Raw genomic sequence first — 27,840 nt, 5'->3', positions numbered from 1 at the left:
GCCCATACTCTCTTCAACAAATGCAGTAAAGAGATACCGAATTGGTCTTGCTATTTCGTGATTTCGGTACATCTTGAGTATATCGAACAATGTTATTTTCGCATGTTAATTCATAACGAGCAATATAATTAATTCTCTCCGTTTAGAACGATATAATAAAATGGCATCACTCGCTCGTGTCGGTATCGCCAGATTCGGATACAATAATCTTACTAGGCAATTATGTAAGGTTAGTATTAACAGATTTTATTTTTGGTTTGTACAAACATTCTACGAAAGAAGTATGTTGTTAATTAAATTAATCGTTAATACGACTCAGAGTTGTTATAAAAATTATATCTTTTTATGACTGTAAAATATTGTCAATATACATGTCAATGTATATATCAGTACAAGTTGTGTCAGAATGAAATGTCATTGTACTTTTTATTTATGTGGATTATACAGGTAACAGCTACCAGTAATGTGATGCAATTGGCATACATTTCACAAAAGGCTAAACGAGTGAATCAACGCCGGATCCCGCCATTTGACTATTTACATAAAAAGTATGGTGCATGGGCACAGTTTTTTGATCCAATGGTTGATCGATGCGATGAGAACTCCAAGGTGATCGTTGTTGAAGGTCCGATTGCTGCAGGAAAGTCTAAAGTAGCCGCAAAATTAGCCGAGGAGTTTGAGATGGTTTATCTTCCACCGCCAACCTTTGACGAGTATTACATAAATGAATATGGATATGATATACGTACGCTGGATGACAGATTAACTATGAACTCACAGTCATGCGATGTGCAGAAATTCCTAACCAATCCGCAACATCCCAATGTGCCTATGTTCCAATTTCATTACTTTCAACTCAAGTTTGATCAGTACATCACTGCCCTGCTACACTTGCTGTCCACGGGTCAAGGAGTGGTGCTCAGCCGTTCTTTTTATACCGACTATGTATTTGCCAAAGCAATGACAAATGCTGGTTACATGCGTCCAGAGGCATTAAAATTTTACACCGATGTCGTTGACATTGCTAAGATGCAGATGCTCAGGCCCCATTTAATCGTTTATTTGGATATACCTGTGAATGTCGTTAAGGTGATTTTACTTCATTGTCATGTATGGTACATGACTATTTACTTTTTTTCACACATTTATGTATTTAATATATGTATAAATGTTATTTTTCCCCATATCAATGTCTACAGGAAAAGATTAAAAAACGAGGCATACCATACGAAGTGAATTCAAAAGTTCTCACTTCAGAGTATCTACAAGATATTGAAAATATATACAAATTGGATTACCTAAAAAATATTATTACACACTCTCATGTGTTGGTCTATGACTGGACAAACGAGGGAGATGTTTCTACTATGGTCGAGGATATTGAAATGCTAAACTTTGATTATGAGGATAAGACAGCTAAAAAAATGGCCGATTGGAGATTTGAAAGTGTTCAGGACCTACGAACTAAAAGGATACATTATGACAAGAGATATTACTTGCATATGGATTATGCGAGAAATGAATATACAGTACCAGAATTACACTACACAGCTGAAGAAGATGAAGAAAGATATTACGCACTGAAATTGGTATAGATATATACACATTATATAATTATAAGATTTCAATGAAATTTTATAAATTTATTATTTAATTAGTTACCATTTAATCATATATAATAGACAATAACAAGTAACAAATCAAACAGCGAAAAAATTAAATTACAGAAAGCAATAGAGATTTGATTTTCCTAACTTAAAGGAATTTTTATATGTAATTATTAATCTCATCATAGGTACCTGGATCTCTGTACGTTAAAGGATTTAATTCTGTGTTGGGAGACAAAAATATTTTGTGGAAAAAGGATCGATATTTTAATTTAAGAACCTTAAGACCTACTGCCCGTGAAATAGATGTCTTAATTGAAGAAATGAAGAAACTCAAGACTGCTTCAATGCAGTAAGACGAGAAGATAATAGACCTAGGAAAAATATAGAATTGTAAACAATAATTGAAGTAAAAATAAATTTTACTTCCAACTGGAAGATGTCTCCACCTAGTTTTTATTGAATTAATTTTCTTCATTTCATGTGCTATATTTAATAATGAAGTAAATTAATTCATATCATTTTTAAAATAAAAATATATACATATGGATGCATTTTCTTAATTTTGGTATATTTAGAAAATCTATTCTAAATTTAAAAAATATATAATGTTGATGTAGTAATAATCCTGTATATTTACACACGCACGCACGCACGCACGCGCGCGCACACACACACACACACACACACACACACACACACACACACACACACACACACACATATAATGTACATAAAAGAAATGTTTAAATAAATTTATTTCACCATTAAGAGTTGTATATACCATATGTATAAATTATTTCTTTTTGGAATACATTATATAACATTAACATTTGAAAATATATATTAATATATATTTACTGGCTCATCATACTCTTTAACATACATAGTATAAAGATTACAATTGTCACTTAAACATTAAACATAGAATATATTTTTTTGTCAAGACACATCAGAGTTTTATTTACGTTGAAGTTCAAATGACAAATAATCGTAACCGTTGTTCAACTTGATGAAATATGTAAACATTGATTATTTTGGTATAATTAATGATACATAATTATCCACATTAAAAAGGATGAGGATTGGTTTACATATGCATGTTAAGTAAACTGTTAGACAACCTTTGTAAAGTTTGCAATATTTTCCTGTTTAGATATTATAATATGAATAACTTTTCAACATAACTATAATAAAATCGCGCGATTACAAAACATAAAATTATTATTAAAGATTACAAAAATTCTATTCATCAAAAAGGCTTTTTGATTATTTCACACTGGTCATATGTTATATTGGAACCTAATCGTTCGAACAGAGATTCAGTGTTCGTCCATTATCCTTACCGCGTTGCATCTATCGATTCACGATGTTGTTACGATAAACCTCGCGCTATACTTGCATTTTCTTTTACATGTAACAAGGATACAATTAACATTCGGAATGTGTTTAAGGCGATACTTTAACACTGTCGGGGTTCCATTACAGTCATTCTCGCGTGAAACTCATCTCGGAAGTAATTCTTTTATGCAATTGTTTAGGACCATTTCTCGCGAGTAAATGAATTCTACATGTAACATCCTTATAAAAAATTTCACTTAACTGGGGGAAACCGGCAGTGGTTCGCTTTTTGCCCGTTATTTAATTAGAAATTCATTAAATCAGTATACATGTCCCACTAAAGAATTGGAGTAGATCGACATCCTCCATTATCCTTCTTCGTTTGCTAAACTTTGCCTCTTTTTCCTCCCATTTCCCATCAACCCTTTCTTCCATTATTCATATAAATATCCGTTTGTCTTTTTATACGGCAATAATTGTAAAGTCACATTTATCGAAATATTAAAGCGGCAAAGCTCGCTAAAACAATAACCTAAGTTAAACTACAGCAGGAATTGGTTTTTCGTGCGGTCTTGTAAAACGCCTTTGACTGAGCACTGAGTCCCTCCGACTTGGAAACTAAATGATCCAATTTCTCTCCCCTTTCCAGCACTGCCTCCAACGTATTGTGCTGGTAAAACAATATGTAAAATTATAAATATTTTTACAATATTTATTATAATTAATAATTATTATACAAATAGAGATTCTAACAGATCAAGTAAATTGCCTCTTAGAGGCAACATGTACATTTCTTAAGCAGAAGAAAAATATGAAGACTTACCAAAATAATTTTTGTCTCGTCTAAATCATTTTGCATTTTTGTGAGCGCGTCTGCCTCAACTGGATTCTGATACTTGGCTAGATACATATTGATCTGTGGAAAGTCAGCGGTAACTTCCTTGAGCCCAGGCCACGTTGATGGTGGATGTTTAGTTGCAAACTCGTCCATCACCTTCGTGATCAGAGTATGTGCCACTCTGTTAGGGTATTCATGATCAGAGATAAGAACCGCAGCGAGATTATCGGCTCGCACATACACATGGCACATGTATTCTATGGAAGATCAAATGTTATAATATGGTTTGCATATAATATACAAAAAGTTAATTTACAGTTATAATTATAATTCAGTTATACCTCCTTCTTTGATGCTTTGCCTGGCACATGTCTGTGTTCTTTCCACAATGGTTTTACTCACAAAACACATAAATTCTTTAATACTATTTTTTTGAAAAAAAGAGAATGACTCTACATCATAAGCAGCTTTCAGTGTCATTGCTGATGTAGGACTTTTGTATAGGACAGTCAGCGCATATAACTTTACCATCTTAAACTGTAAAAGTAAAATAAACTATTAAAATTTATTCAATAATAAATACTTACACACACACACACACACACATACACACGCACAAACACACACACACATATATATACCAAATTGTAATAAAATCATATAGGACATCAGCAGAATTAATTTTATAAACTAAGGCTGTGTTCCAAAATTCACTGTCAGTACTAAAAATCTATAGTATATGTAACGTGGACTATAGATTTTCAGTACTGGCAGTGAACTTTGGAACACAGCCTAAAACTTTATGTCACATATGTTTTTCGTATTATCATAATTAAAATCTTATTAAAAATTATAGATAACAAATTAATCTTAAAAAAATAAAAATTATAAATCTGATAAATTAAGAATTTGCAAAAAATTATATTCAACTGTAACTTGTACAAAATATATGAAATTTACAAAATTAGTCATCTTATTAAATTGAAGACAAGATATTTTCGTAACAGATTCCATAATAATAATAATAGTAATAATAGTAATAATAATAATATCAATAATAATAATAATAGTTTTTGTGTTTAAAAATATCAAACTTACGTCAATCTTTTTACAGTTTATACTCTTACGACTTGCGGAATCTTTGGTTATAATGACGAATCCTGGCGAATCCTGTCGCTCGTACAATTCGATGATCAACAGAACACTCACTCACTGTAGTGATTCACTGAGAAAACACATTGTACTTTTACGACGTACACAATCACCATCACCTCGAACCTGCGACCTGCGAGGTACAAGAACGGCCATGTTGATCATAGGCCTGTTCTTTTTAGCTGCACTGCTACACTGGTGCAACAATGGTCTGTTCTTTTTAGCTGCATTGTTGCACCGGTGCAATAAGTTAAAGTAAGACAAGTATATTTTTTCTCATTCTAACTTATTGCACCAGTGCAACAGTGCAGCTAGAAAGAACAGACCACAAGTTATAAACCTAGTTTACACCGAGCGCACTTGGTACGCGTATCAAGTAGTGAATTTAAGCTGATCAGCCAATGATTAAACACATTCACTAGTTATTTACTATTTGATACGCGTACTAAGTGCTCGGTGTAAACTAGGCCATAGCGTTTTCGATTTGCTGACTTTCGACCCGACTCCGAGTCAATGGTTTGTTCTTTTCCACTGCAAAAAAAGTGATAAACTGTGCAAGAAATGAAGATAAAAGGAACAGACCATTTACCCGGAGTCGGGTCAAGTCAACAAATCGAAAACGCTATTAAAGTAAGATAAATATATTTTTTCCCATTCTAACTTACTGCACCAGTGCAGCAGTGCACCGAAAAAGAACAGACCAAATAATGCACAATGCCCTAGTTTACACTCTTTACATCCATGCGGCCATCAGATAACGCTTTAGCGAAGACTCGAACCGAACTTAGCAGAGATTTAAACCTACTTAGGTTTGAGTCTTCGCTAACTTCGGTTTGAATCTCTGCTAAGTTGGGTTTGAGTCTTCACTAAAACGTTTTTAACGCGTTGAACAATCAGGAGTGGTTATAACGGCGCGATATAACCTTTCGGTTGTTCGTGCAACCTGTCATCGTGACAATGTAGAGAAGTGATATAAAGAAATGAGATCTTAGATTTGACACAATCCAGGTTTACGCTTCCCGCCCATCGTAATTATGCCATAAATCGTTTTTTTTAATTATGTTCAAAGCATTTACAAAATTGTGATACGACGTCACGTATTATCGTCAACAATACGATCTCGAACGTAGAAAAAAATAAAGGAAAGTCGCGCTTTCCCACCTGCATAGTTAATTCTTTGCATCAACAATGGAGAAGCGAAACTTCTATTTATCTATTGCGCTTTTGTTATTCTACAGGGTGTTTATAAGCTGAATATGTCTCGGTTTATTTAATTGTCGCTTTTTTAATTAACACTCCTCAAGTTGATTCGCGATCAGAACAAAGAAATCTGACAGTAAATCTCTCGTTTAAAAGCTGAAGAAAAAATTATCATGCCTAAATTTCAAAATTATTAACAATTAAAAATAAACATTCTTTTCACGACTAAAATTTGCTAGAAATAAAAATCTTTGTCTTCTTTTTTTATACCAAAAACTAACAGCTTTTTCAAATTTAATTATGTCTATTTCTTTATAATTAAATAAACAATTTAAGCTTAACATTTTACTAGTGATAATTTTAATAAATTTGACTTTATTATCTTTTTTTTCACGAATCAACTTATGCAATTGTACCAATGCTTTTTGAATTTCATGAAATAAAGAAAACTACAGAGTTATGTCATAAATTAATATATAGGAATTTATAAAGAAGGCATTAACAGTTAAACATTTATGTATATTTTGCTATTTACATATATAAATTGGTCATGTATTAAGTAACATGCTTACTGCATAATGTTAATCGTAAGAATGGAAACTGTCCTTATGATCTTGACGCAGTTTAAGACAGTGTGCACGACGTTCTATAAATGCGGCCATTCTAGTGGACGGTATGGTAGCGCCAGTTGATATCTAATTTTAAAAAATGGACAATATCTTATAAAATTTCAATACAACGTCAATAAATATAAAATAATAAATTATTGTTTGAGGGAATAGAACAAATTTTATATAGTATGATTATATTACCTTTAACCATGGCGAACCAAGACAGATCTCTGCGGTCACTCGATCTTCACCACGCAAGCACAATAACCTCCCAAGGAGTTCCTTCGCATCACTGGATATCATTTCGAAATATTCGTCGGGAAAACAGAAGTCACACTTGAGAATGTTGGCGGTAGTTTCTTCCACGGAGTCGTCCAAAAATGGCGATAATCCACTAAGGTGAATCCAAAAAATGAGTAAGACACGAATAAAAAGAAATAATAGTAGAGGATTCCAATAATAAATAAGCAATTTTAAGAGCATACCTTAATAAAACATAAATAAAAACTCCAACAGCCCACATGTCCGTGCAAGGACCGGTTGGTCTACCTAGCACTGACTCTGGCGCCGCAAATTCCAGATCAGCGGGGGGTGGCACGATCTCGTCGATAGGAGCCCTGACCGCTTCCCCCAAATCTATTATTTTCACTTGGTCTGTCTCATGATCAACGAGGACATTCTCCGGTTTCACATCGAGATGTACCCGGTTGCGACAGTGTAACCAGCGTAACGCAGATAACAGCTGACAAGTGTATCGCGTCGCCGTCGCCTCGGTGTATTCCGTCTTCTCGCTCAAATATGCGCACAACGTTGGACCTCTGACCCTGTGGAGAGGAAAGCGCAGTTTAATCTTAAACGATTCATAATCGACATTGTTTCCGCGAATACTTACAATTCCAGGACGATAGTGTCCACCCCGGGTCGAGGCGCGTTCTCGAACAAGGCAAACGCCCGGGCGATGTTGGCATGATGAGTGGAGGCGAGCACATCGTATTCTGCGCGCGTCAGCAATCTCGATTGTTTGTGTCGCGGTATTTGCTTGAGAGCTACCTCGTGACCGGTGCCCTTATCTCTGGCGCGACGAACCGTACTGAATCTACCGTTACCCAGCTCATCCAATTCTAAGTATCTGCCGACGAACTGCTTGGCCTCCCATTCCGCGCCATCGCCCGTGTCCGATCGCGGTAGAGTCACCAGGATTGACGGTAAGGTCGTCCTTCCGTCGTCACCCACCACTCTAAAACTGTACGAGGCGTCCATCGACACATCCAGCCGAACGGGCGGCTCGTTAGCCTGCTTCGACATCAGCACCCATTGCTGCGACGGCAAAGTTTTACATTCTATGTTACACGACGCGCCACCGATCTCCTGCCTGTCCCAATCAATCTCTACCTTGGAGCACCCTAAAACGCGCGCAGAGGTGCTGCTTTTTCCACCTAAAACGCAGTATTTAATTTACAGTACATCTATTAAGACTATCATGTTACGCCAGGAACATTGAGCAGCATACCTACGACAAAGAGAGAAATTTCCGCGGAGCAGGAGCCCGTTCCACTTGTTAAGTGACAGTGATACATCCCAGAGTCCGAAGCTCGGCAACCAATAATTTGCAAGTATATAAAGCTCGCGCTTCGCTGGAACTGATACCGATTGTTCTCTCTAATACACTGATCCTCGCCCTCCTTCCTCCAAGTGACAGTTGCACTATCCGCATTATGTGTCTCAACAGAGAGCCTAACGACTTCACCAACGGTTGCGCGAATCGACGTGGGACTGCTCAGAATAACTGGCGTTTTGTCCTCCGATGTCATCGCAGTCGTTGAATCATGAGGACCAACGTGGCATTTCGCGAGATCGAGCTTTCGCGGTCGAAACGACCAGGCTCGGCTGATCGCCGAGTTTGGAATAAGACTCGCCGGAATCCACAGTTCGTCCTTAGTATTCACAGGGGACACTACTAAACCCGGGCCATCAAGATAGGAGACGACAAGCTCGTCTCCAGCGTGTAATTTTCCCCAATCTGCAGCCAATTTTACACGTGCACCTGGAACGACCTAAGGAATGTCCTTTCGTCATAAGTATCTTCTTGAACGTTCGTCACGTTGTTAAGCGTGATTCTTTCATGCAACTTGTGTCGCTACGCCCTATTTTGTATTCACCCAGAATGCGACAGGAAATTTGATCCAGGAAGAGCTTCCAACACCATAAGTAGCGATGGTAGCGGCAATAACGATAGTGTAGCAATTCCGGCAGAGGAAGAAGTAACAGCGTAGTAATAATAGTAGTAGTAGTAGTAGTAGTAGTAGTAGTAGTAGTAGTAGTAGTAGTAGTAGTAGTAGTAGTAGTAGTAGTAGTAGTAGTATTAGTATTAGTATTAGTATTAGTAGTAGTAGTAGTAGTAGTAGTAGTAGTAGTAGTAGTAGTAGTAGTAGTAGTAGTAGTAGTAGTAGTAGTAGTAGTAGTAGTAGTAGTAGTAGCAGTAGTAGTAGTAGTAGTAGTATTAGCATTGATGGTTTTGCCAGAATCAGTAATATAGCAGCGGTAGATTAATTACTAGTTATAGAGGTAGTTTGATCGATTGCGACGATTCTGTAGAGTGCTAGTGATAATGTTGGTGACGATTGTAAAAATCAGCAGTGTAGTGTAATACACAGTATATAGTAAGAAAGTGTTAGAAGCGATAACGGAATTTGTAGAATCAAGTCATTCATTTACACAGATATTTTGGAGCTTCTTTCCATTTTTCTAGTGGTTATCCCTCGTAGATATGTACGTATGCATTTACTTTACATCTGTGCGAGGTCTTACTACAAGAAGATACATAATAGTGTATGACGTTCATGGATCGTTCACACAGTCGATAGAGTTGTTTAGCGATACAAGTATAACGATCGTCGCATCGATAGAAGATAATGCGATAGATAGCGGTAGATAGAGACAGGCATCAAGAAGAAGAGGAAGAGCTCCTTTGTTGCTGTAATCATCAAGAATTCCCATTGATATGGCCGATAATATATGTATAGATAGACCAGCTAAAGTTAATAAATAACGTACTAATCAGGATTAGCTCACCGGGATGGAATTGTTGCGAATCGGTGAACGTGTACGTAGAGTATTCTTAAATCCCTCCAGGAAGTTTAGTCTACTCTTTGTCGGGCTAGGTGTACGTGGCTGCACGCATTCCAATCCCCCGGTCAGCGAGCGTTGCAAGGGCTGCTGATTCGTTCTGTTACCCTTATCTCGATTCGTCGATCCGGAGACTATCAATGTCGGGGGAACCACCGATACGGTTGCTCGTCGCACAGGTTCTGATGCGGTGGTAGTGGTGGTGGTTGTAACGATGGCACGGCTATACGCCAGCAAATCATAAGTAAAATCCAAGACACAGTACTACGTATCGAGACTCGCGCACTTCGATACGCCCGATATTAGCCGTTTTTAAAAACGAATTTAAAAATAAAAAAATTATCTTGGGTCTCTAGGATATCCCGTTAAATAAACTTTTAATCGAAATCTCGAAACGATCAATAGGAACGAGTCTCGACATGAGCCAGGATATAGGAATCGACGTCAGCCAACAACTTGGATTTTTCGGACGTGTCGAAGAATAGATAAGTGTGTGTTTAATAGCAACGCATGGCAACAAGGTAGCTAGGTGGTTGGTTGATTGGTTGGTTGTGATCATGGTAAATATACACTTGGACTTGCTTTCCGCAGTACTGTGTTCTTGATAAAATTATAAAAAAAGAAGCTGGTTAGTTGGGTTGGACGTGTATTAGAGATAGTAGACAAGGATCAGGGTTGCATATTATAATCACTCGATCTTAATCATCAATTTACAATTTATTCTAGACAAAATTCTTACGATTCGCGGTCAATTATAGCTTTGTTTCGGACTGTCCTCCAGTGTCGCGCATTAATATGTACACAGTATACTGTTACGCCATAATCTGTCCATAGACTCGTGCGCGCGCGCATGTTTTTGTAAACGTTATTAAAATTATTATAAATATATATATTTATATTTATATATTGCATATTTTCATATATTATTACGTCATATATTAATACATCGCACTCGTAGCGCGTATTTCTTTGTATATCGTCATATCGTTATAAGTCGCATGTGTGTAGAGATGTAAACGCACGTAACAACAAAATACGCCCCCATTGTGTGCATACATATATACATATGCATACACACTTCATGCACGCATAATGTATGCGCATTGGAACGGATTAATATACATTTATAGGCTCCTGGGATCAGATAGTCGAGTCTAGAAGAGTAATATATTTTAAGGAACAGGGTGAGTAGATTTTGATCCATTAAACGATAAAAAGAGCGTTAACTCTCGCATGCCTGTGGCAATCTAAAACACTAAAGTATATACTCCCGTATATATCTGATACAGAGCGATAGTAGAAGTCTACAATCGTTTCGAGACGTTATCGAATATGAAAAGATATATACTTATATATTTGTATGTTCCAAAATTATCGCATCGTTTTTTTAATGACGGTTTTTTTTAAAAATTTGGAAGTAATATTACCTTAACGATAATTTTCAAAAATATCCAACCATGTATAGATATTTAATATCCGAAATTTAATTTTGTCATTGCTCAGTCAGCTTTTGCTAAAGAGAAATCACTTCCAAATCCGTCCAGAACAATGAGTCATTAAAAAATAATGCAGCACTTTTGAGACACCCTGTATATACTCTTCTATATAAAGTGTATTTCATCTCTTTATTAAGCCGATAGAGAGAAATGTGAGTATAGTACTTTGCGTGTGTGTGTGTGTGTGTGTTCGTGTGTGTGGGTGGGTGCGTGCGTGCGTGTGTGCGTGCGCGCGCGTGCGTGCGGATACTCTTTAAGCTCCTGCGCGGAAATATAGTTGAATACCGTATCGTTATCGTTTCCTCTGTACTATGAAAGTAAAATATTATCACAATGTATAAAGATAATCCAGAAAAGGAATGAGAGAAAAATGACTGGATACGTGCAAATATCTTTTAGCATTAATAACAATGTAGGCGCAAAGATATCGGAACGGTAGAAAGTAGTTAATTAATTTTCGACAAAAGTGAAAATGGAGCTGAAAGACGCAGAGGAAAGCAGGCAGATGGTTCTTTAGGATACGACTAACGATTATCTAGCTCTTACGGCGATTGTATCTTTTTTTTATATAAAATATACAAAAATATGTCGGAACAAATATTCACAGATCGGTTATTAAAAGAGAGTCAGTGTGTAATTCAATGTGTTAGAGACGCTTACAGTGGGTCTTTGGTAAGTTCCTTCTGGTAGGCAATCGGTGATTGTATCGCCTTCAAGAAGTCGCGCTGAGTTTGCAGGATGGCAGTGATGGTGTCTACCCACTCCTGCCTGCGCGGTCCACTACTTTCTTCAGCTACGCTACAGGAGAATCCTAGTCCAGGGTTTCGAGGATCCGTCGAGCGGATGATAAACTTCTCTGGATCGTCATTTGAATCTTCAAGACTCATTTTATTTACCTAATGTATACATAAGGTGTACATCTCAATATATAAAATATATATATTTAAAAAATATATATATATCAAATTGTGATTGTGTGTTGTGTGTGTAAAACACAATGATATTCTCTTCTTCAAAAATATAATGGTTGCCAGATTATAGAAATAATAAGTAATTGATAAATAACCTTACCTGAATATGTGCTTTATATATGTAGACAGGATTAGTGAATTGCGTTTTCTTGCCGACAGTTTCACTGAAGATGATATTTTGCTCGAAAAGAAAGACTTGCCATTCTTTTCCTCTCGTCGATACATTTGATATTTCCGATACCAAGAGCGGGCCGTGTAACAAGAGTTTTCCTTGCGCCGTTATTTTACCCTAAAGAAAATTAAATTAAACATAATGGATTTTCGAGAATGTTTTCATCATAAAACGAGAATAAGCGAAAAAAAGCAATACTCACGTCAAAACCTTGTAATCTCCCAACGTCCATCATATCGTTTGCAGCTTTAGGAATAACTCGCATGACATGAGCCGCCGCTCTGAGGCCTTCGATTTCCGATAACCTTTGAGTTCGCTCAGTGAGGCGCAATGCCTCCCGTAGAAGAAGTTGATATTTTGTAATTCTTTGTACAGGCTTGATCAGCAAGTCACAGAGTTGCAAACGATGCCCAAGTTTTTGCCTAAGTTCCTACAACACATATGCTCTTTTATTTAAATGTTTCCGTTTTGCGCGTAGCAGCTTATCGATTTTAGTGATTACCTCGAAGTAAGTATCTATATATTCGGATACAATGTATTCCGAAACGGGCTTATTCTGACAATAAACCACGTACATATGCAACTTTCGCTCGTAACGTTTAAAGAGAGGTCCGAGCTCTTCAGGACGTTCCAAACAACGTTCCAAAGCTTTGAGGAAAAAGCTGAAAGCAGGAACCATGAATATAAATGGGTATGATTTTGACGATGCGATCATCGCTAAAGTTTCAATAGATGATCCAACTCACTCTCTGTGCCACTCGTAGATAGCCTCCACGTTACCAAAAACCATCTTGTCTTTCCCAGCGCGCAAATCTTCCGGCATGGGAATCTCGCAGTCGGGATTTCGCATTAGTGCCATGTAACCTTCGACTATCTGCTTTAAGTCATTGACGTAATCTCTTTCGGTATCCACCAGCTCACAAATAACAAACTGCCGTTTTGAGATCGCGGTACTTTCCGGATCTGATTCGTCGGAAGTGACCGCATTAATAGCCGCGTTACAATATTCCTCATCGTTACTCAACGATTTCCCGTTAGGAGTTCGCATGAGACTGTGCCTCTCCTGATTTTCTGTATGTTGCTCCTGTTAATGATACGCGTAGTACTTTGTGCAATGCACAGATTTGTGCATATAACGTGAAAGGACTTACCATTCTTTCCTTGACAATTTGCTCGATTTCCGAGAGATCGGCTGTGGTCGTGGCGCCGCCATCAAGAATCTTAGTCGTACGTTCCGACCGACTTGCAGACTGTAATAAATAAAATAATTGCGTGGTTATAGCTACAAACGTGTATACGAAAGAGTATACATATTTTAAAAAAGTATGAATATTTACTCGTTTTCCGGGCAATTCATTCGATATCGTGGAACCCGATGGACCATTTGCAGTTGCAACGAGTATCGGTTCGGTTATAGGCTTCATCGGAGGCGGAAGTTCCAAGTCATCGTCAGCATCCTCGCCACCGTTCTGCTCCTGCAAATTCGTCACCGCCGTATCGTCGCTCTCCGTAACGTCCGCGTCCACGTCTACCTCCTGCTGCTCCTCACTCTCTTCCTTGCCAACTTCTTCGCCCTCCCGCGATTGAGCCTCCGCTTCGAACGTCTTACCGCTGGGCCGATTATGTTCGACGCCGCTCGGTAATTTAAAGCGTTTGTCCGAGCCACTTTTCTTCAAAGACGGCCCAATCAAAGGAGGCGATGACGTCGGTGCGGCCGTATTGGTTTTCTCGACTTTACCTTGGCTAAGTTTGCGTAAAGAAGGTGGGAGCCACTTCCGTCTATAAACAGAAACGCCCGGTCATGGTACGTGATTATCGTTGCACGTATGACATTTCGAGATAAGCGTGAGGCATTTAGATGACAGAGTTTCTCATGAAATCCTTACCCGCTAAAACCCCGTCTCTTGTTGCCAGGTGAATTTGTACTTGTTGACCCACTGCCGTCGCTTCCGGCATTTTCTGTTAATTAGCAAAAGAGTAATCGTTATTCTAAACAGCCCTAAAATTGCGTTTCAACTTATTATGGCTATCAGAATTGATAAACTAGAAGAATGCGATTGCATCATCAGATTTTGCGTCGTTTTGCGGTTCACCGACTTCCACGTGTTGATCCGGTTTTTACATTTTTTTATACGCCGCGCGACAACATAGCGCTATTCGTATTCGAAAAAAATACGAAAATATGACTCTATTTCAGACTCCGATCTTTCACGTGTTCACTTACCCGCCTCCTCTGATAGCATCGGCGACAATACCGCGGACGACGATAGCGCAGACAACGAGGACGCCTGCTGCGTAGTCGGTGGAACATCGGCCGCGCAGCAAGTTGGCGACACCGTGCTGGTGGTACTCGACGATGTGACGGCAGTTTGCTGTTGCGCTTGGACGATCGCTTGATTGATCTGCTGTTGCTGTTGATGGTACGGATGATGATGCGACTGCTGCTGCTGTTGATAATGGTGCGACTGTTGCTGTTGCTGTTGCGTGGACGCTTTTCTGGACGGCGAAGTCTTGCAGGAGGCGGTCGGCGGCTGTTTTAGGGCGCTGGTAGGTACCAGACCCTCCGCGGCCGGCTCGACCTGCCCAGGGGTGAGTGGCAGACGTACCAGGGTCCATTCGCCGGCATAGGGCATGCCGCCGGTAGAGCCCGAGTTTGAGCTACCGTTCTCCAACACCTCAACCTGCTGCCCTTTCGTTACGCTGAGCTCCCTCGAGCCCGGTGCAGCCATATGATCGGCGACCACCCACGTCATCTCGACAACTCCGGTCTGAAAGCACGCAAAAATTCTCAATAGATTCCGCGTAGCACATTGCGCGGAGGATCGCGCTGATTCACGGTCGACGTACGTTGGATAGCCGCGCGAATATCAGGTCAGAGAAAAAGGGAAAGGGAGGGAGAGGGGAGGAAGAGAGAGGGAACGATGGAAATGGGATAATTAACGGAGGGCGATGTGTGTTTGTGTGCGCGCGTGCGTGAAAGCGACGACTCCGGTGGCGGCTGCAGTGGGACGGGGCGGGCGAGGGTGGAGGGGTGAGAGAGATAAACCAAAAGCAGAGAAGCAAAGCGAAGAGGAAGAGAAGAGTCTACCCCCTCGTGCTTACGCAAGCGTAGACGGGTCGATACGAACGTCCTCTCCGTCGCTCGACCGGGAACGCACGCACGCACGCACGCACGCACGCACGCACGCACGCACGCACGCGCACGCACACACACACACACACACACACACACACACACACACACACACACACACACACACACACACACACACACACACACTCTCTCTCTCTCTCTCTCTCTCTCTCTCTCTCTCTCTCTCTCTCTCTCTTCTCTCTCCTCTCTCTCTCTCTCTCTCTCCTCTCTCTCTCTCTCTCGTTTGCTGCACGAAAGACCGATTGTCTTTTGAATTTGCGGATCGGCGGAGCGAGAGAGATTCCAGAGATCCGATTACTAAAGCCCGAGTAATTCTGAGCGGGATCAGTGTACCGGGGTCGTCGCGGATCGTCTGATCGCAGTGGGGCGGCGTTCCGTGTGTTTTGTTCCTCTCTGATGAGAGTTGTAGCGCTCTGGTAAGAGAGATGATAGCGAGCCTTCGCATACTCCCTCCCTCTCTCTCTCTCTCTCTCTCTCTCTCTCTCTCTCTCTCTCTCTCTCTCTCTCTCTCTCTCTCTCTTCTTTCCTGCTTGTAATGCGCGCGCGCTCCCGCCCTTCCGCGACGCTTTTAAATCGCACGCGGATTCCGGCGTTTTGAAAATAGCTAATGTCACAACACCGCAGTACTTTGACGTTGCTATAAATACCATATGCGCGTATACATGTATCATATTGACCATGCACGCGCGCGCGTTTACCGCGTTTGAACCAACAACAACCGTTCCCTCTCTTCTTGCTTTTCCTCTTACGTCGTTCGTGAGAGACGCGCAATTGTTTGCTCGACGTGGCTCACCCGAATGGTTCCGCCCGATTTTCGTACATTCCGCGATCCAAAATAGAATTTTCCACGTGCCAAGTTTCCTCGCAGCGTCGTTAACTCGCGCTGCGTCGCGTCGCGCACAAAAGATCGAGGTGAAGAAAGGGGGGGAAAAAAGTATAGAAGTGATAAAGAAACGCGGGAAAGATTACGTTATCGCCCCACAATGACGACGCTTTCGAGATTCCGAGATATGTATTCGTTAGACAGAATTTGGATTGTCCATGCGCTTTCATATAAATTTCTAAGCGATTCAATTCTCAACACATCCAGATATTTTTGTCTATTTTTGTAATTCGGAAAGAGGACTGCATAGAATTTGTTGAAATTCCATTATAACGATTTCTCATTCGGAGCAGAGACTACACTCCGTGTAGTACCGATCTTAGACGAAAAACTGCTGGACGAAGGGAAGCGATCGAAGGGGTGTCTTGTGCCTCACGGAAGAAGGATAAAAAGGAGTCTAGAGAAAACGAGATCGTCCGAAAGATGGTCGAATAGAGGCTCTCTGCAGTGATCGCGACGATTGCGGCGGTACCTGGGCCAGGGAGGGTTGACGGCGCAGAAGTCGGGCCTGGAACGAGCTCGGCGTATCGATGGTGTGCTGCCTGGAAAGGGTCACGTGCGGCGGGGCCGCGGAGGCCTGGCGAAACCACGGCAGGGAGATCTTCCTGCGCGCCTTCTGGGCGATCGTCGCCGGTTTCCCGGCCGGTGACGTCATGATAAATAAGGGTCTTGGCTCCGGCCCTACGATCGACGCGCGACCTGCGGACTTACGGTCTTCAGACGCACGAGCGCGACCGCGGTGCACAGGAGGGCAGGAACGACGTGATGATGATGGTGATGATAGTGGTGGTAGTGGTGGTAGTGGTGGCGGCGGCGGCGGCGATGTACAGCGCGCTATCGTTCACGAGGCACATCCCCGAGCGTGCGACGACGCGCGATATATCCGCCATCGCCAATGATACACTTCCGTGTTTTCGTATTTTTGTTTCTTTTTCGCTTCCCTTCTTCTCTCTTTTCTCCAGCAAGAAGGTCAGGGCTTTACCGATTCGCCCAACGTCTCGCGATCAACGGTAGACCCTTAAATGGATCCATCCGACCCGGGAGTCGCGCCCGTACTGATCGTCGGCCTTCCGACCGTACCAAGTGACGAGATTATAACTAACCCAACCCAACTTGCGCCCCACCCAACCCTGTACGAGTACTGGCCTCCATGGCCTTCCCCGTATCGTGTCGCGTCGCACCGTGTCGTGTCGCCATCCCTTTCGCAGGGTGAGAGGGGGAGGGGCGAAGTCGAGAGAAATCAAATGGACAGCGCGTTCGGGACTAATAGCGGACACCAATTTGGAAGCGAATTTGTTCTGAGAGCGAGATAGACCTTTTTACCTCCGAAAGAAAATATTTAACCAAACTGGATCTTGAAGACAAACGTAAAGGTTGCCAAAAGGTACGAAGGATAAGTGAAAAATGATTAGTGACACAATGCCCTTCGCGCAGGATATTCCGTGATCTCCTCATGGATCCATTGACTTTCCATTATATATTTGCCTATATAATATAGTTTATAAAGTGTAAATAAAATTATTTTTGTCTTAATCGTGAGTTGAAGCTTTTACGCTTGTAAAAATATAATATAAAAAGCAATAAACTCCAGCTGAGTTTCAAATACAATTTGAAACTATGTGAAATAATGTATTAGTAATCACTGATGAATTATTTAGAAACTTCTAGTTTAGTCTGAATAGTAAAAAGCAGTTCTATATGATCTAAATAAAAATAATATAATTGTTATAATCATATATTGAAAATTTATCTTCACCAAAGTATGAAATGCTGTCAAATAATAATTGATAACAACGGAGATAGGATTTTATATTAGATAAATATGTAAAAATACATTTAAAATATATAATAATTAAAACCATATAAAAAATTTAATTTACTTTAACCATATAAAAAATTAAATTTAATTGAGAGAAAATAAGAATATGTAACCATTACTCGCCTATTTAAAATAATTGTGGACTACTTTTTTATTCTTTTTTATTAAATAAGAATACTGTTATGTTAACAATTAATTATAGCATCATGAAAGCGTACTTCTATATAATATATCATGTAATTTTCAATTTAATCTTTTTCGTGCTATAATAAAAGTTATCAATTATCGTTTTCGGCAATCATTATTTGTTCTATTTTTAATAAATTATCTCAAGTTATACACATCTTGTAAGATCTCATAAATCGTGCGTAAAAATTTTAATATTTAAAAAATTTCTAGTAATTATACTTTACCTTATCAGAATCTGTAGTATTAGTCGAACCGAAGGAAGCTAAGGAATTTCTGTCGAGATTTTCCACACTTTCGTCCAAGGATGCGCATTCCTCCAGATCTCTACTGGAGCGTTGACTGGAGCTCTTTTTAGCCGGACTCTTGGGCATATTCTTGCCCAAAAAGGTTTCTTGTATCACTTCGCGTAACCGCATCACCCATAACTGCTTCGCGTCCATTGAATTCGCGCGCAACACTACGCGCGTGTCGCTAGTCGGTGCCCGTCCTGTCCATACTGCGAATTTACATTCGTCGCCTTCAATATGCTCGGTCACGCCCAATTCAGAGGTTAATAGACGATTTTTATAAACGTACTTCACCTAGATTGACAATTGTGATATTAATGTATAATTTAAAAAATGCAATGAACAACAAACTTGCATGCAAACCTTTCCTGCAGAATCTTTCACTTCCTTTGTAAAGAGAAGATACAATTCGAAAAGAAATATGTGACGATCTCTTCCCTTCCTGATCAACTGTTTTGGGTCCCATACTGTGAACGAATCTTGCAATACAACGTCACCGAGCGCATCTATACTAACGTCGCAACCTTCCAGTAGACTTAAGTGTAAGGCATCGTTAGCTTTTTTAGGCACATTTAACATTACTTCTAATCCCTCTTTTATTTCGCCCTGTCCCTCTTGGCAACAAGCCTGGGGAAAAAAACAAAAAAACAAAAAAAAAAACAAACAAGACAATATGTACATTATCAGTTTCAAATTATATCGTGAGCTTTTAAAATATATTACACTAGATACCTGTAAGTCCTTAAGTAGCAGCTGATACTTGGTAATTCTCTGTACAGGTTTAATTAGATATGCAGCGATAGGATGTTCTACTTTATGTTTTCTTTGTAAGCCCTCAAACCATGTTCCACTGTGCGTTATTAATAGTTGATTGCTCTCGGGTTTGTTCTTACAGTAAGTTACATACATATCAAATTTAGGTGCCTAAAAGCAAACAAATATAAATATAATTTGTACCATTTTTTAAAATGTGTACTATCCTTTATATTAATATCCAAGACGCAATACTTACCCATACTACAAAACAATGTCCCACATCCTCTGGCATGGTTTCGTACTTTTCTAGTTCGCGTAGAAATACATTGCTGTGAAACTGATGTATCTCTTCTATATTACTAAAAATGATTAATTCTCGATTTTGTAAACCCGTTGGAACATTTCCCTTGCCATTTCGCGTCTCGTCGAGGAAGCAACGAATGCAAGTCTCCAAATCCTTTACGTATGTACGTTCGGTTTGCAAAAGTTCAGCCATAATAAACTCTTTTCTTCGTGCAGATCTTCTTTTCTCCTCATTCAATTCTTTCAGATCTTTGCCCTTGATCTTCTCTTCCAGCAACGGATCCGAATTTCGGTCGATAGAGAGCTCTCGGTGCACCTCGTCAGGCTGTATACCTAAATCGCCTTCGATTTGCGTTTTGTAGCAATCCATTCGCGTGCTAAAATCTTTATATCGCTGATCAACCTCGGCAACGGCCTGCTTGATTGCCGCAGCATGAGCATGACCCCTCTCAACTAAATTGTCAGCGAGTTGAATCAACAATTTCACTCTTTCTCTCGTTTCCTTCGCTGCACCCTTGAATTCGATATGCTCTTGTAACAGTTGTTCGTTTTCGATGCGATTCTTACCGACGTTTGTGTGTGTCGCTAGATACAACTCCCCGGTTTCTTTAATCCATTCGAGAGCCTGCTTCGCACTACGTTCGAACAAGACATACTGATGACATTGATCTAAGCGCTTCTTCCGCTGCGTCCAATATTCGAGCACTTTGTTCTCCTTACTGACCAATTCTTCCAAAATATTTTTTACTTTGTTCGCAGAACCGGCGCTATTAGCGTGATAGCTATAAAATTGTAGACTGCGATTGATATACTTTAAAAACGTTTCTCCGGTTCGTCGTACTAGCGTACAGGCCTTGAGAAAGGCTTCCTTTTGCTCTTGATGTCTGGTAATGCTCGCTGGTATTCCGGCAGCTTTTTCTCCGTCGGCACACCAATCGTCATCCACATTATATTGTAGCTCTAAACTATCGAGAACCGAACGTACCGAGTCTACCGTTTTATAGAAGTTAAGACTGGCAGTAATTAATTTATGACGTTCTTCCGCACAGGTCACTAGCTGCTGCCACCGTTTAGTAACATCTTCCGCGACTTCCTTGATGCTCTTAGGATCGTAATGATTCCCGTTTATCAAAGCGTCCGCTTTATGCTTCACTTGCACTGCGGACGCATGAGTATTCGTTATCGCGAGTTGGAAATGATAGTGTTCCTTTCCTAATTGATCGGCATCTTCAAAATCGTCCGGTATCCTCAGCGAAGCCAGTAATATGGACTCGCCATTTCGTATCCACTTAATCACGTGAGAAGCGTCCGTTTGCAGTTGCAGTAACTGAGAAGCTTGCTCTAGTCGTACCCTCCGCATCTCCGCAAGATCCTCCGCATCCAACTCTCTCTCGTTCAAGAACTCGAGAAGTACCTGCACACGCGCCGAAGCACTATGCTGACCGTCCGCCATGATACACACTCCTGCCTCTTCCAAGACTTGCGCTAATTCTTGGCCACGATGTAGAATTTGGAAAGCGGTATTTTGCATATGAGCGACTCCATCGTTGTGCACGCGCAGCAACTGCTCGGGAGAACCCTCTCGCGGTGGGCCCTGCAGCTCTTGTGCCCACATCTCCAGTTGACCGCTAGCCTCCAGCGCGTCGCGCTCGAAGACGCGTAATCGTAGGCACAGTTCCAGTCTCAGTTTTTTAGTAGCCCACAAGTCTTCCAATTCTTGTCTCAAGCTTGCCAACCTGTCCAAGGCTGATTCTACTGCTGATATCGAGCCGGTAGTGTCGGGCGCATCGGTTGCCTCGCGAAGTTCTTGCAGTAGAGCTTCACCCTGAGCTATTGTCGAAGCGCACGCCTCGAGGCAAGATGATCTATGCTGCGCGCATTGTTCCAACAATCTTTCTGCTGTCTCCAAGTTTTCCGCAACCTCATCCTGTTGCAACTCCTGACGTAACTCATCTACCCAACCGGTGAGCTGATGTAAAACAAAATTACATTAAAAAAATCATTGTAGATAAACATGTATAATTTACAGATAATTATCCTTAGTAAACTGTGCATAGTATATAATCAATCTGTATAAAAATACCTCTTTTTCGTGAGTATAAAACACTACTGCCAGATCTAATCTACGACGCCGTTGCTCGACCCTCGCTGCAAAACTACTAACGTGAGCCTCCAACTCTTGCGCCACTGCATATATTTCATCAGGCGCGCATTCCCCTGTGTGAGCAAGTTCCTCGGCTGCAGTCAAAAGTTTTGTCGCATTTGTATAAGTATTCTACAAATAGAAACAAAAACCGTTAAACACAAATTATAAGAACATAAAAATTGTGTATAAAATAATATATTATGTATTATTGTGTGTGTGTGTGTGTGTGTGTGTGTGTGTGTGTGTGTGTGTGTGTGTGTGTGTGTGTGTGCGTGCGTGCGTGCGCACGCGTGTGTGTGAACTTAAAAAATCACCTGAGCAACATTTTCAAAATGTTCGTGGCTTTTTTGATAAACGCGTGCTTTCTGCAAATTACGACCTACGCCTGTGTTTTTCCTAATAAAGACTTCACCATGATTTGTCAGCCAATCAAGAACTTGTTTTACATCTTCTTGAAATAATCTGAAAATCATAATTGCATGCATTACTATTGATACAATTATAAAGCAAGCTTTACTACTTTTGTACCTTAGTGCAAGCCGTTGATGCAATTTGACTTTGCGAGCGTGCCAGCGAGCTTCTAACGCTCTATGATGACCAAGAATCTGATGAATAACAGCTAATACGTGAGATGCGCCTTCGCTATAATCAGCTGCTGGATTACCACTCGTCCCGGTATGACTGTCTATATTATGTCCATCTTGACTCTGTATAAATCAGATATCCAAAACGTGAATTATGTTATATAACGTTTTGAAAGATAAATTAGTAGTCAGTTAAGTAATACTGCATGCGATCAGCATCATTAGATACCATTATTCTAAAATACCGAGTTTTTACAAAAAATTATATATTATTACAGCATAAGCACAAGCCTATTTCTCTATATTAATCCCTCGGAATAGCATTTACAGAACGCGATCCCTCTTCTTTATTCCATGCAAAAAACCGTTTGAACAATGTGAGGAGAATATTGAAAGAACTTACTATCTCGTTCAACTATAAATATATTTTTTAAAAGCTTAATATAAGTGTATAAATTAAGCTTTGTGTTCTAAAAAAAATTAAATAGGGATGTAATCATGAGAGACTTTAAGGATGTATCGGACTGAAGTTCAAAATGGTACAAAGTTGCTAAAAATTTGCGAAATTGTTCTTTTAGTTTCCCTAACGTACTGCAAAAAATTGAAAATGCATCCACTAAACGATTGCTGAGTTATAACTATTTTAATTTTCACTAATTTTACATGGTATCCTTTTCTATCTTATGGAAAAGGACAATCTTGATGGATAAAACAGCTAAAAAAATATAGAAGAAATAGTACCAATGTTTTGAATTTTTTTTGTACATCTAGTATATGAATAGATAAAAATATCTGCCAAGTTTCAATTGGCTTCACTATACCGTTTTAAAGAAATAAAATATAATTTGAGATAATTGTGCATTTTCACTGTCAAAAGTTTAAACTCATAAATGAAAAAAATCACAAATACGTAAAAAATACCTTTGTAAGAGTAAAAATAAGACTCCAACTATCGTTCAAGTTTCTTATATCTAGATTTACAATGCGTTAGGCGTAGATATTTAAGTATCTCAAATTTCATGCACTTTTGTTTAAGATTGTATATCCGATACATCCTTAATAAAAAAAAAAAAACAATTGCTCCTTTAAATACCAATTAACGTACATGTTTTCTGGCGACATGGTCAATTCCTTGTGGTTGATTACAGACTTGCACAAGATGGTCCAGTTGGTAAAGAAGCTTCTTACTGGTACTATGCACCTAAATAAGAATTTTACCCAATCCCACTTAAGAAATATTCGTATATACAACATCTGTTATGAATATATGGCTTTATACATATAATATGTAATGGGATAAATAACATAAATTAACTTTTAATCAAAATTAACAAAAGAATAAGATAGAATAATAAGTACTGTAATATCGATAATGAATAAACGTGCGCCTAATAGTTTATGAATTTAAGAATACTGAGACGCCTGGGTTATAAGGAAATTACTTTAAATGTTAATCAGAAAATTGGCGGATAGATATTTCTAATAGCACCCAAATACCAAGCGAGCAATGGATTCCATCGCCAAAAGCTTTAAAAATTGAATTTCTCGTACATAATCGACGCGAAATGTATCCGACCCTGAAGAATGAGCGCTCACATTATGACATACTTGCAGCATTGAACCCAGGCCGCTCAATAACGCTTGATATGCATTGTAAACCTGTTAAATATAAACTTACAATGTAAATAAAAAGAAAAATATAAAATTTACATTGAATCGATTTACAATAACGCAAAAAAATGGCCCACTTTCAACATGTTGGGATAAAATCGGTCGAGATGAATAATTGTATTGCAGAACGTATGCTAAGAGTAGGACAAAATTTACCTCTGTATACGCCTGACACATTGCTTCGTAAAGAGTTTGGTGTTGGCGACTGTGAGATTCAAGCACTGGAATTTCACTGGGCAGATTACTAATCTCGCACGCTTGACTCCAGCCAGTTACGTTATCAACATACTGTTCTGCTTTATGGTGAAACACTACACTTAAATTGAGTACTGCAGCACGTTCATCGAGACCCGCGGCAAATTCCTTCCAAGCACGATCCAGACGTCCCGCTACCGCTCGTACGTGTCCAGCTGCATAATGCTGCGTCTCCAGCAATTTACCAGCCATCGTGAGGATTTTGTTTATATTCACATAAACGTTCATCGAGCTCATTGAGAAGTGTTTATGTTCCTCTTGCAACTTCTTGGCCAATTGATACGAACGCCCGATCTCTACATAACTAGCGAGAAACACCTCTCGGTTGTGGCAAATCCAATCAAACATCTTCTCGCAATCCTGTTCGAATAATCGCAGCTGAAAACACTGATCCAATTTCATCTTCTTGATGTGCCACAGTTGTAACAGATGCTGCTGTGCGGCGTGCACAGAATCTAAATGCTGAATAACTAGGGTAGCCAATGCTCGTCCATCAGAATCTGTGCAACTTGCTGCGCCATTGTCAATACTTCCACCTTCCCCACCAGTTGCTGTTGCACCTAAAAAATACACGTTTTAACAATTAAAACATTTTAATATTATTTTTATTCAAGAAAAAATTAAAAGTGCAGGCTAACTGTTGTTAAATCGCTGAAGCAAGCGTTGTCCGACCACTTCAATGTCTTCCACTGGGACTTTTAAAATTTTCTTTTTCATCTCATTATGCAGATCAATTCCATGCTTAGCTCCCGTAACATCATCAGCAAAGTCATTTCGACTGAGATCTTCCTGCAAGTCGTCTAATCGATCAAGAAGATCTGCTGCTTGCCATGTAAAATCTTCTACAACTAATCTGGTATCGATCCACTGAGCATGATCATATTGTAAGGATCCATCTAAATCTGCAGTGAGCTGAGAAGGATCTATAACTTTCACAAGAGCCTCTAAACTGATTGTATTGATCTGAAATTAATGTATTTTAGATTCTCACCACTTTGTATAAACTGTATAAATATGATGCTAAATATAATAGTTGAAAAACATCATTAGGATTAAATATACACATAATTCTAATTTACCTCAAAATTATACTTCTTCTGTTTACCCAACGAAGTTCTCTGTTTCTGCCAAAAGTTCTCTGGTTTAATAAGAAAAGCTACATGAACTGTACGATGAAAATGCTCGTGTAACACCTGAAGAAATTTGTAAATTAATTTTATGTCCAGCATTCATATATATAATTTCACATAATTGATACAACATAAGAAGGAAAGAATATTTAAGTGTGGACATTAAGAAAAAATTTGTAACCTTTAAAATTGGTTTGACTGAGTCCCATGTTGTACCACGCATATCCACAATCACAGTAAATCGCAGGCCCCTGACTTCATCACTCGGGATGGCAAACAAATACTGTAAAAGACGTCTGTAATCCTCAGGTTTTGCACGCTCGCGTCTTGGTGTGCTTGGGAACAGAAGCACAGGTCCTCCTCTACGATCCCGTCCACCTGGTAGTATTGCCAAACGCTCTTGCAGCAATGGCAATACTTCTGCCGCTCGTGTACCATCCATTATCCTCACTTTTCATTAAATAAGCATGATCTGCTTCCATTAATAGACAAAATGAATAAACGGATGATGGGTTTTTATTATCATTTTTATAACACACAATGCAACAATTGTAAAATAAAAAATGTCACAGATATATGTATGTCAATCAATAATGCAAAATATAAAAAAATTTGTATCTCTTTAAATAAAAATTATATGCCTTAATAAAAATGGCTACATAATTATAATAAAATAAAGAGTCTGATACAATTTGTTGGCCACTTTAATAAATTTGTTTGCATTTAGAACCTCTTAAGAAGACAATGTAAAAAAGGGATGACTTTGCCCCATAAATGTATTCAATAAAATAATCAAATTCAAGGTCATTATATACCCATATATACATGTATACACAAATATACATGTGTGCGTGTGGTGCGCGCGCGCGTATAAATACATTACGCACGCAACATGAGTATGCATGCATAACCACATATACGCGCGTGCACATAAATTTAATGTATGTATTGGGGCCTCCGCATCCCTTTCCTATCACTGGCTCCTGCCCCCTAATCGGGAGATTTACTGGACGCTGACGAGAGCGGAATGCGAGACGCGAAAACCGTTGTTTGTGGCGTGGGAGTGCGCACGCGATGTGATACACGCGTATCAGAATAGCACGTAACCACATGTAACCGCGTATTCATCCCCCTCGCAAGTTGTTATTTTCTCCCCTGCCTCCCTCTCGCGTCATTGTCATGTCTCACCACGTTCCTTCTCCCTCCCTTCTCGCCCTCCCTATCAAAATACTATACAGCGTCAGACGCTTCTCGTGTGTGACTACACACCCGTATGTGACTACACCCCCCCCCATGTGTGTGTGTGTGTGTGTGTGTGTGTGTGTGTGTGTGTGCGCGTGTGCGTGCGTGCGTGCGTGCGTGCGCGCGCGCGCGCGAGACTAACGGTATGGGAACTACGGAGAGTACGGAGCGAAGGTGGCGAGTGAGCCCGGTAAACCGCGTGTCGATTGCGACTGACAATAGAATGTCACGTTAGGGAGAAGTGGGCAATCAATCGTCTCACCCCTCCAGATATAGCGGTTTGCTATGGATGTATCGACATTTGTACGAGAGACGAACATTTTCTCAATTCTGCCGTTTCGACGCTTAGTTAAGGAATATTCGCGATTCGCTAATACGACTTGTATCTTGTATTATCAATTTAAATGCGAATTCGTCACGTTTTAATGAGGATGCTAGGATTTCGGTCGAGACTCCAGGCCTCGTTGGTCAATCTGGCCTGCGTGCGCGAGAATTTTTCGCACGCGTGGTAAACGGAAACTCCGTAAAAGAGCGACTCACCTGCAGAAAACTCGTTCGCGACGACTTCAGCGTCCTTGTTCCCTTACGGTGTATCAGCAGGCCCGAGTTACTTCGCCGGGCCAGCCTACCGTTCATATTGTCGTTTCATCGGCGTCCGAAATCACGGGCAACCGTCACGCGAGAGAAGTCCCGAGATCACCGCTGCCATGTTCGAACGTTGAGCTCCCAACCACTTCCAACAACTTCACACACCAATACTGACCAATACTGTGTGAGTTTCGAGGGTTTCGAGTTCCGAGTAATCCGAGTTTCGCTCGTCGCTCGTCGCGCGCGACACCGCGAGGTTCACGAAAAGCGTCGTTACTGGCCTTTACGACGCATTTGCAACATTGTTATGCCCAGTCTA

At 40.0% G+C, this 27,840-nt stretch overlaps 3 protein-coding genes and 1 long non-coding RNA gene across 6 annotated transcripts; 2 read left to right on the top strand and 2 right to left on the bottom strand.

Annotated features, from left to right (window-relative positions):
- Window positions 1-12: 12 nt before the first annotated feature.
- LOC105836467 (NADH dehydrogenase [ubiquinone] 1 alpha subcomplex subunit 10, mitochondrial) lies at window positions 13-2,055 on the top strand. The gene is made up of 4 exons (XM_012680518.3): window positions 13-229; window positions 448-1,089; window positions 1,200-1,589; window positions 1,796-2,055. Exons 1-4 carry the CDS (start codon window positions 161-163, stop codon window positions 1,961-1,963), a joined length of 1,269 nt encoding a protein of 422 aa, XP_012535972.1. The 5' UTR covers window positions 13-160; the 3' UTR covers window positions 1,964-2,055.
- A 326-nt stretch (window positions 2,056-2,381) lies between these two features.
- Window positions 2,382-5,108, bottom strand: LOC105836468 (synaptobrevin homolog YKT6). Its single transcript, XM_012680519.3, has 4 exons — window positions 4,885-5,108; window positions 4,128-4,323; window positions 3,772-4,043; window positions 2,382-3,618 (listed from the first exon to the last, which is right to left on the bottom strand). The coding sequence occupies exons 2-4, from the start codon at window positions 4,315-4,317 to the stop codon at window positions 3,481-3,483; spliced, it is 600 nt and encodes a 199-aa protein (XP_012535973.1). The 5' UTR covers window positions 4,318-4,323; window positions 4,885-5,108; the 3' UTR covers window positions 2,382-3,480.
- A 1,528-nt stretch (window positions 5,109-6,636) lies between these two features.
- Window positions 6,637-27,775, bottom strand: LOC105835920 (triple functional domain protein). 3 transcript variants are annotated; one of them, XM_012679582.3, is made up of 28 exons: window positions 27,474-27,760; window positions 25,873-26,163; window positions 25,641-25,754; window positions 25,200-25,524; window positions 24,463-25,121; window positions 23,741-23,836; window positions 22,580-22,758; window positions 22,366-22,513; window positions 21,989-22,180; window positions 19,859-21,874; window positions 19,579-19,770; window positions 19,210-19,473; window positions 18,784-19,140; window positions 14,739-15,282; window positions 14,401-14,473; window positions 13,852-14,293; window positions 13,666-13,764; window positions 13,261-13,598; window positions 13,017-13,176; window positions 12,717-12,944; window positions 12,443-12,631; window positions 12,032-12,267; window positions 9,822-10,098; window positions 8,260-8,803; window positions 7,642-8,185; window positions 7,235-7,573; window positions 6,951-7,143; window positions 6,637-6,833 (listed from the first exon to the last, which is right to left on the bottom strand). In XM_012679582.3, exons 2-28 carry the CDS (start codon window positions 26,131-26,133, stop codon window positions 6,720-6,722), a joined length of 9,123 nt encoding a protein of 3,040 aa, XP_012535036.1. In that variant the 5' UTR covers window positions 26,134-26,163; window positions 27,474-27,760; the 3' UTR covers window positions 6,637-6,719. The 3 variants fall into 3 exon arrangements, with proteins under 3 accessions (XP_012535036.1, XP_036147610.1, XP_036147611.1); XM_036291717.1 differs by having other exon boundaries at window positions 25,873-26,141; XM_036291718.1 differs by lacking the exons at window positions 6,637-6,833; window positions 6,951-7,143; window positions 7,235-7,573; window positions 7,642-8,185; window positions 8,260-8,803 and adding an exon at window positions 9,439-9,723 and having other exon boundaries at window positions 27,474-27,775.
- On the top strand, window positions 17,217-23,962 carry LOC114254719. Its single transcript, XR_003626044.2, has 3 exons — window positions 17,217-17,935; window positions 22,585-22,726; window positions 23,784-23,962. It is a non-coding gene; the product is annotated as an uncharacterized LOC114254719 (long non-coding RNA).
- Window positions 27,776-27,840: the final 65 nt, after the last annotated feature.

The sequence above is a fragment of the Monomorium pharaonis genome, chromosome 9 (genome assembly GCF_013373865.1).
Source record: "Monomorium pharaonis isolate MP-MQ-018 chromosome 9, ASM1337386v2, whole genome shotgun sequence".
NCBI classification, from domain to species: domain Eukaryota; kingdom Metazoa; phylum Arthropoda; class Insecta; order Hymenoptera; family Formicidae; genus Monomorium; species Monomorium pharaonis.
This window is presented reverse-complemented; position numbering and strand designations above follow the sequence as displayed.

Excerpts from the sequence above, each read along its gene's own strand:
- LOC105836467 (XM_012680518.3), top strand. The coding sequence starts at position 161 with ATGGCATCACTCGCTCGTGTCGGTATCGCCAGATTCGGATACAATAAT. Across the intron at positions 230-447 it reads TTACTAGGCAATTATGTAAG|GTAACAGCTACCAGTAATGT; the intron begins GTTAGTATTAAC and ends TGGATTATACAG. Across the intron at positions 1,090-1,199 it reads TACCTGTGAATGTCGTTAAG|GAAAAGATTAAAAAACGAGG; the intron begins GTGATTTTACTT and ends CAATGTCTACAG.
- LOC105836468 (XM_012680519.3), bottom strand. The coding sequence starts at position 4,317 with ATGGTAAAGTTATATGCGCTGACTGTCCTATACAAAAGTCCTACATCA. Across the intron at positions 4,044-4,127 it reads GCAAAGCATCAAAGAAGGAG|AATACATGTGCCATGTGTAT; the intron begins GTATAACTGAAT and ends GATCTTCCATAG. Across the intron at positions 3,619-3,771 it reads ACGAGACAAAAATTATTTTG|CACAATACGTTGGAGGCAGT; the intron begins GTAAGTCTTCAT and ends TTGTTTTACCAG.
- LOC105835920 (XM_012679582.3), bottom strand. The coding sequence starts at position 26,133 with ATGGATGGTACACGAGCGGCAGAAGTATTGCCATTGCTGCAAGAGCGT. Across the intron at positions 25,122-25,199 it reads GCTTCAGCGATTTAACAACA|GTGCAACAGCAACTGGTGGG; the intron begins GTTAGCCTGCAC and ends TGTATTTTTTAG. Across the intron at positions 14,474-14,738 it reads GATGCTATCAGAGGAGGCGG|AAAATGCCGGAAGCGACGGC; the intron begins GTAAGTGAACAC and ends GCTAATTAACAG.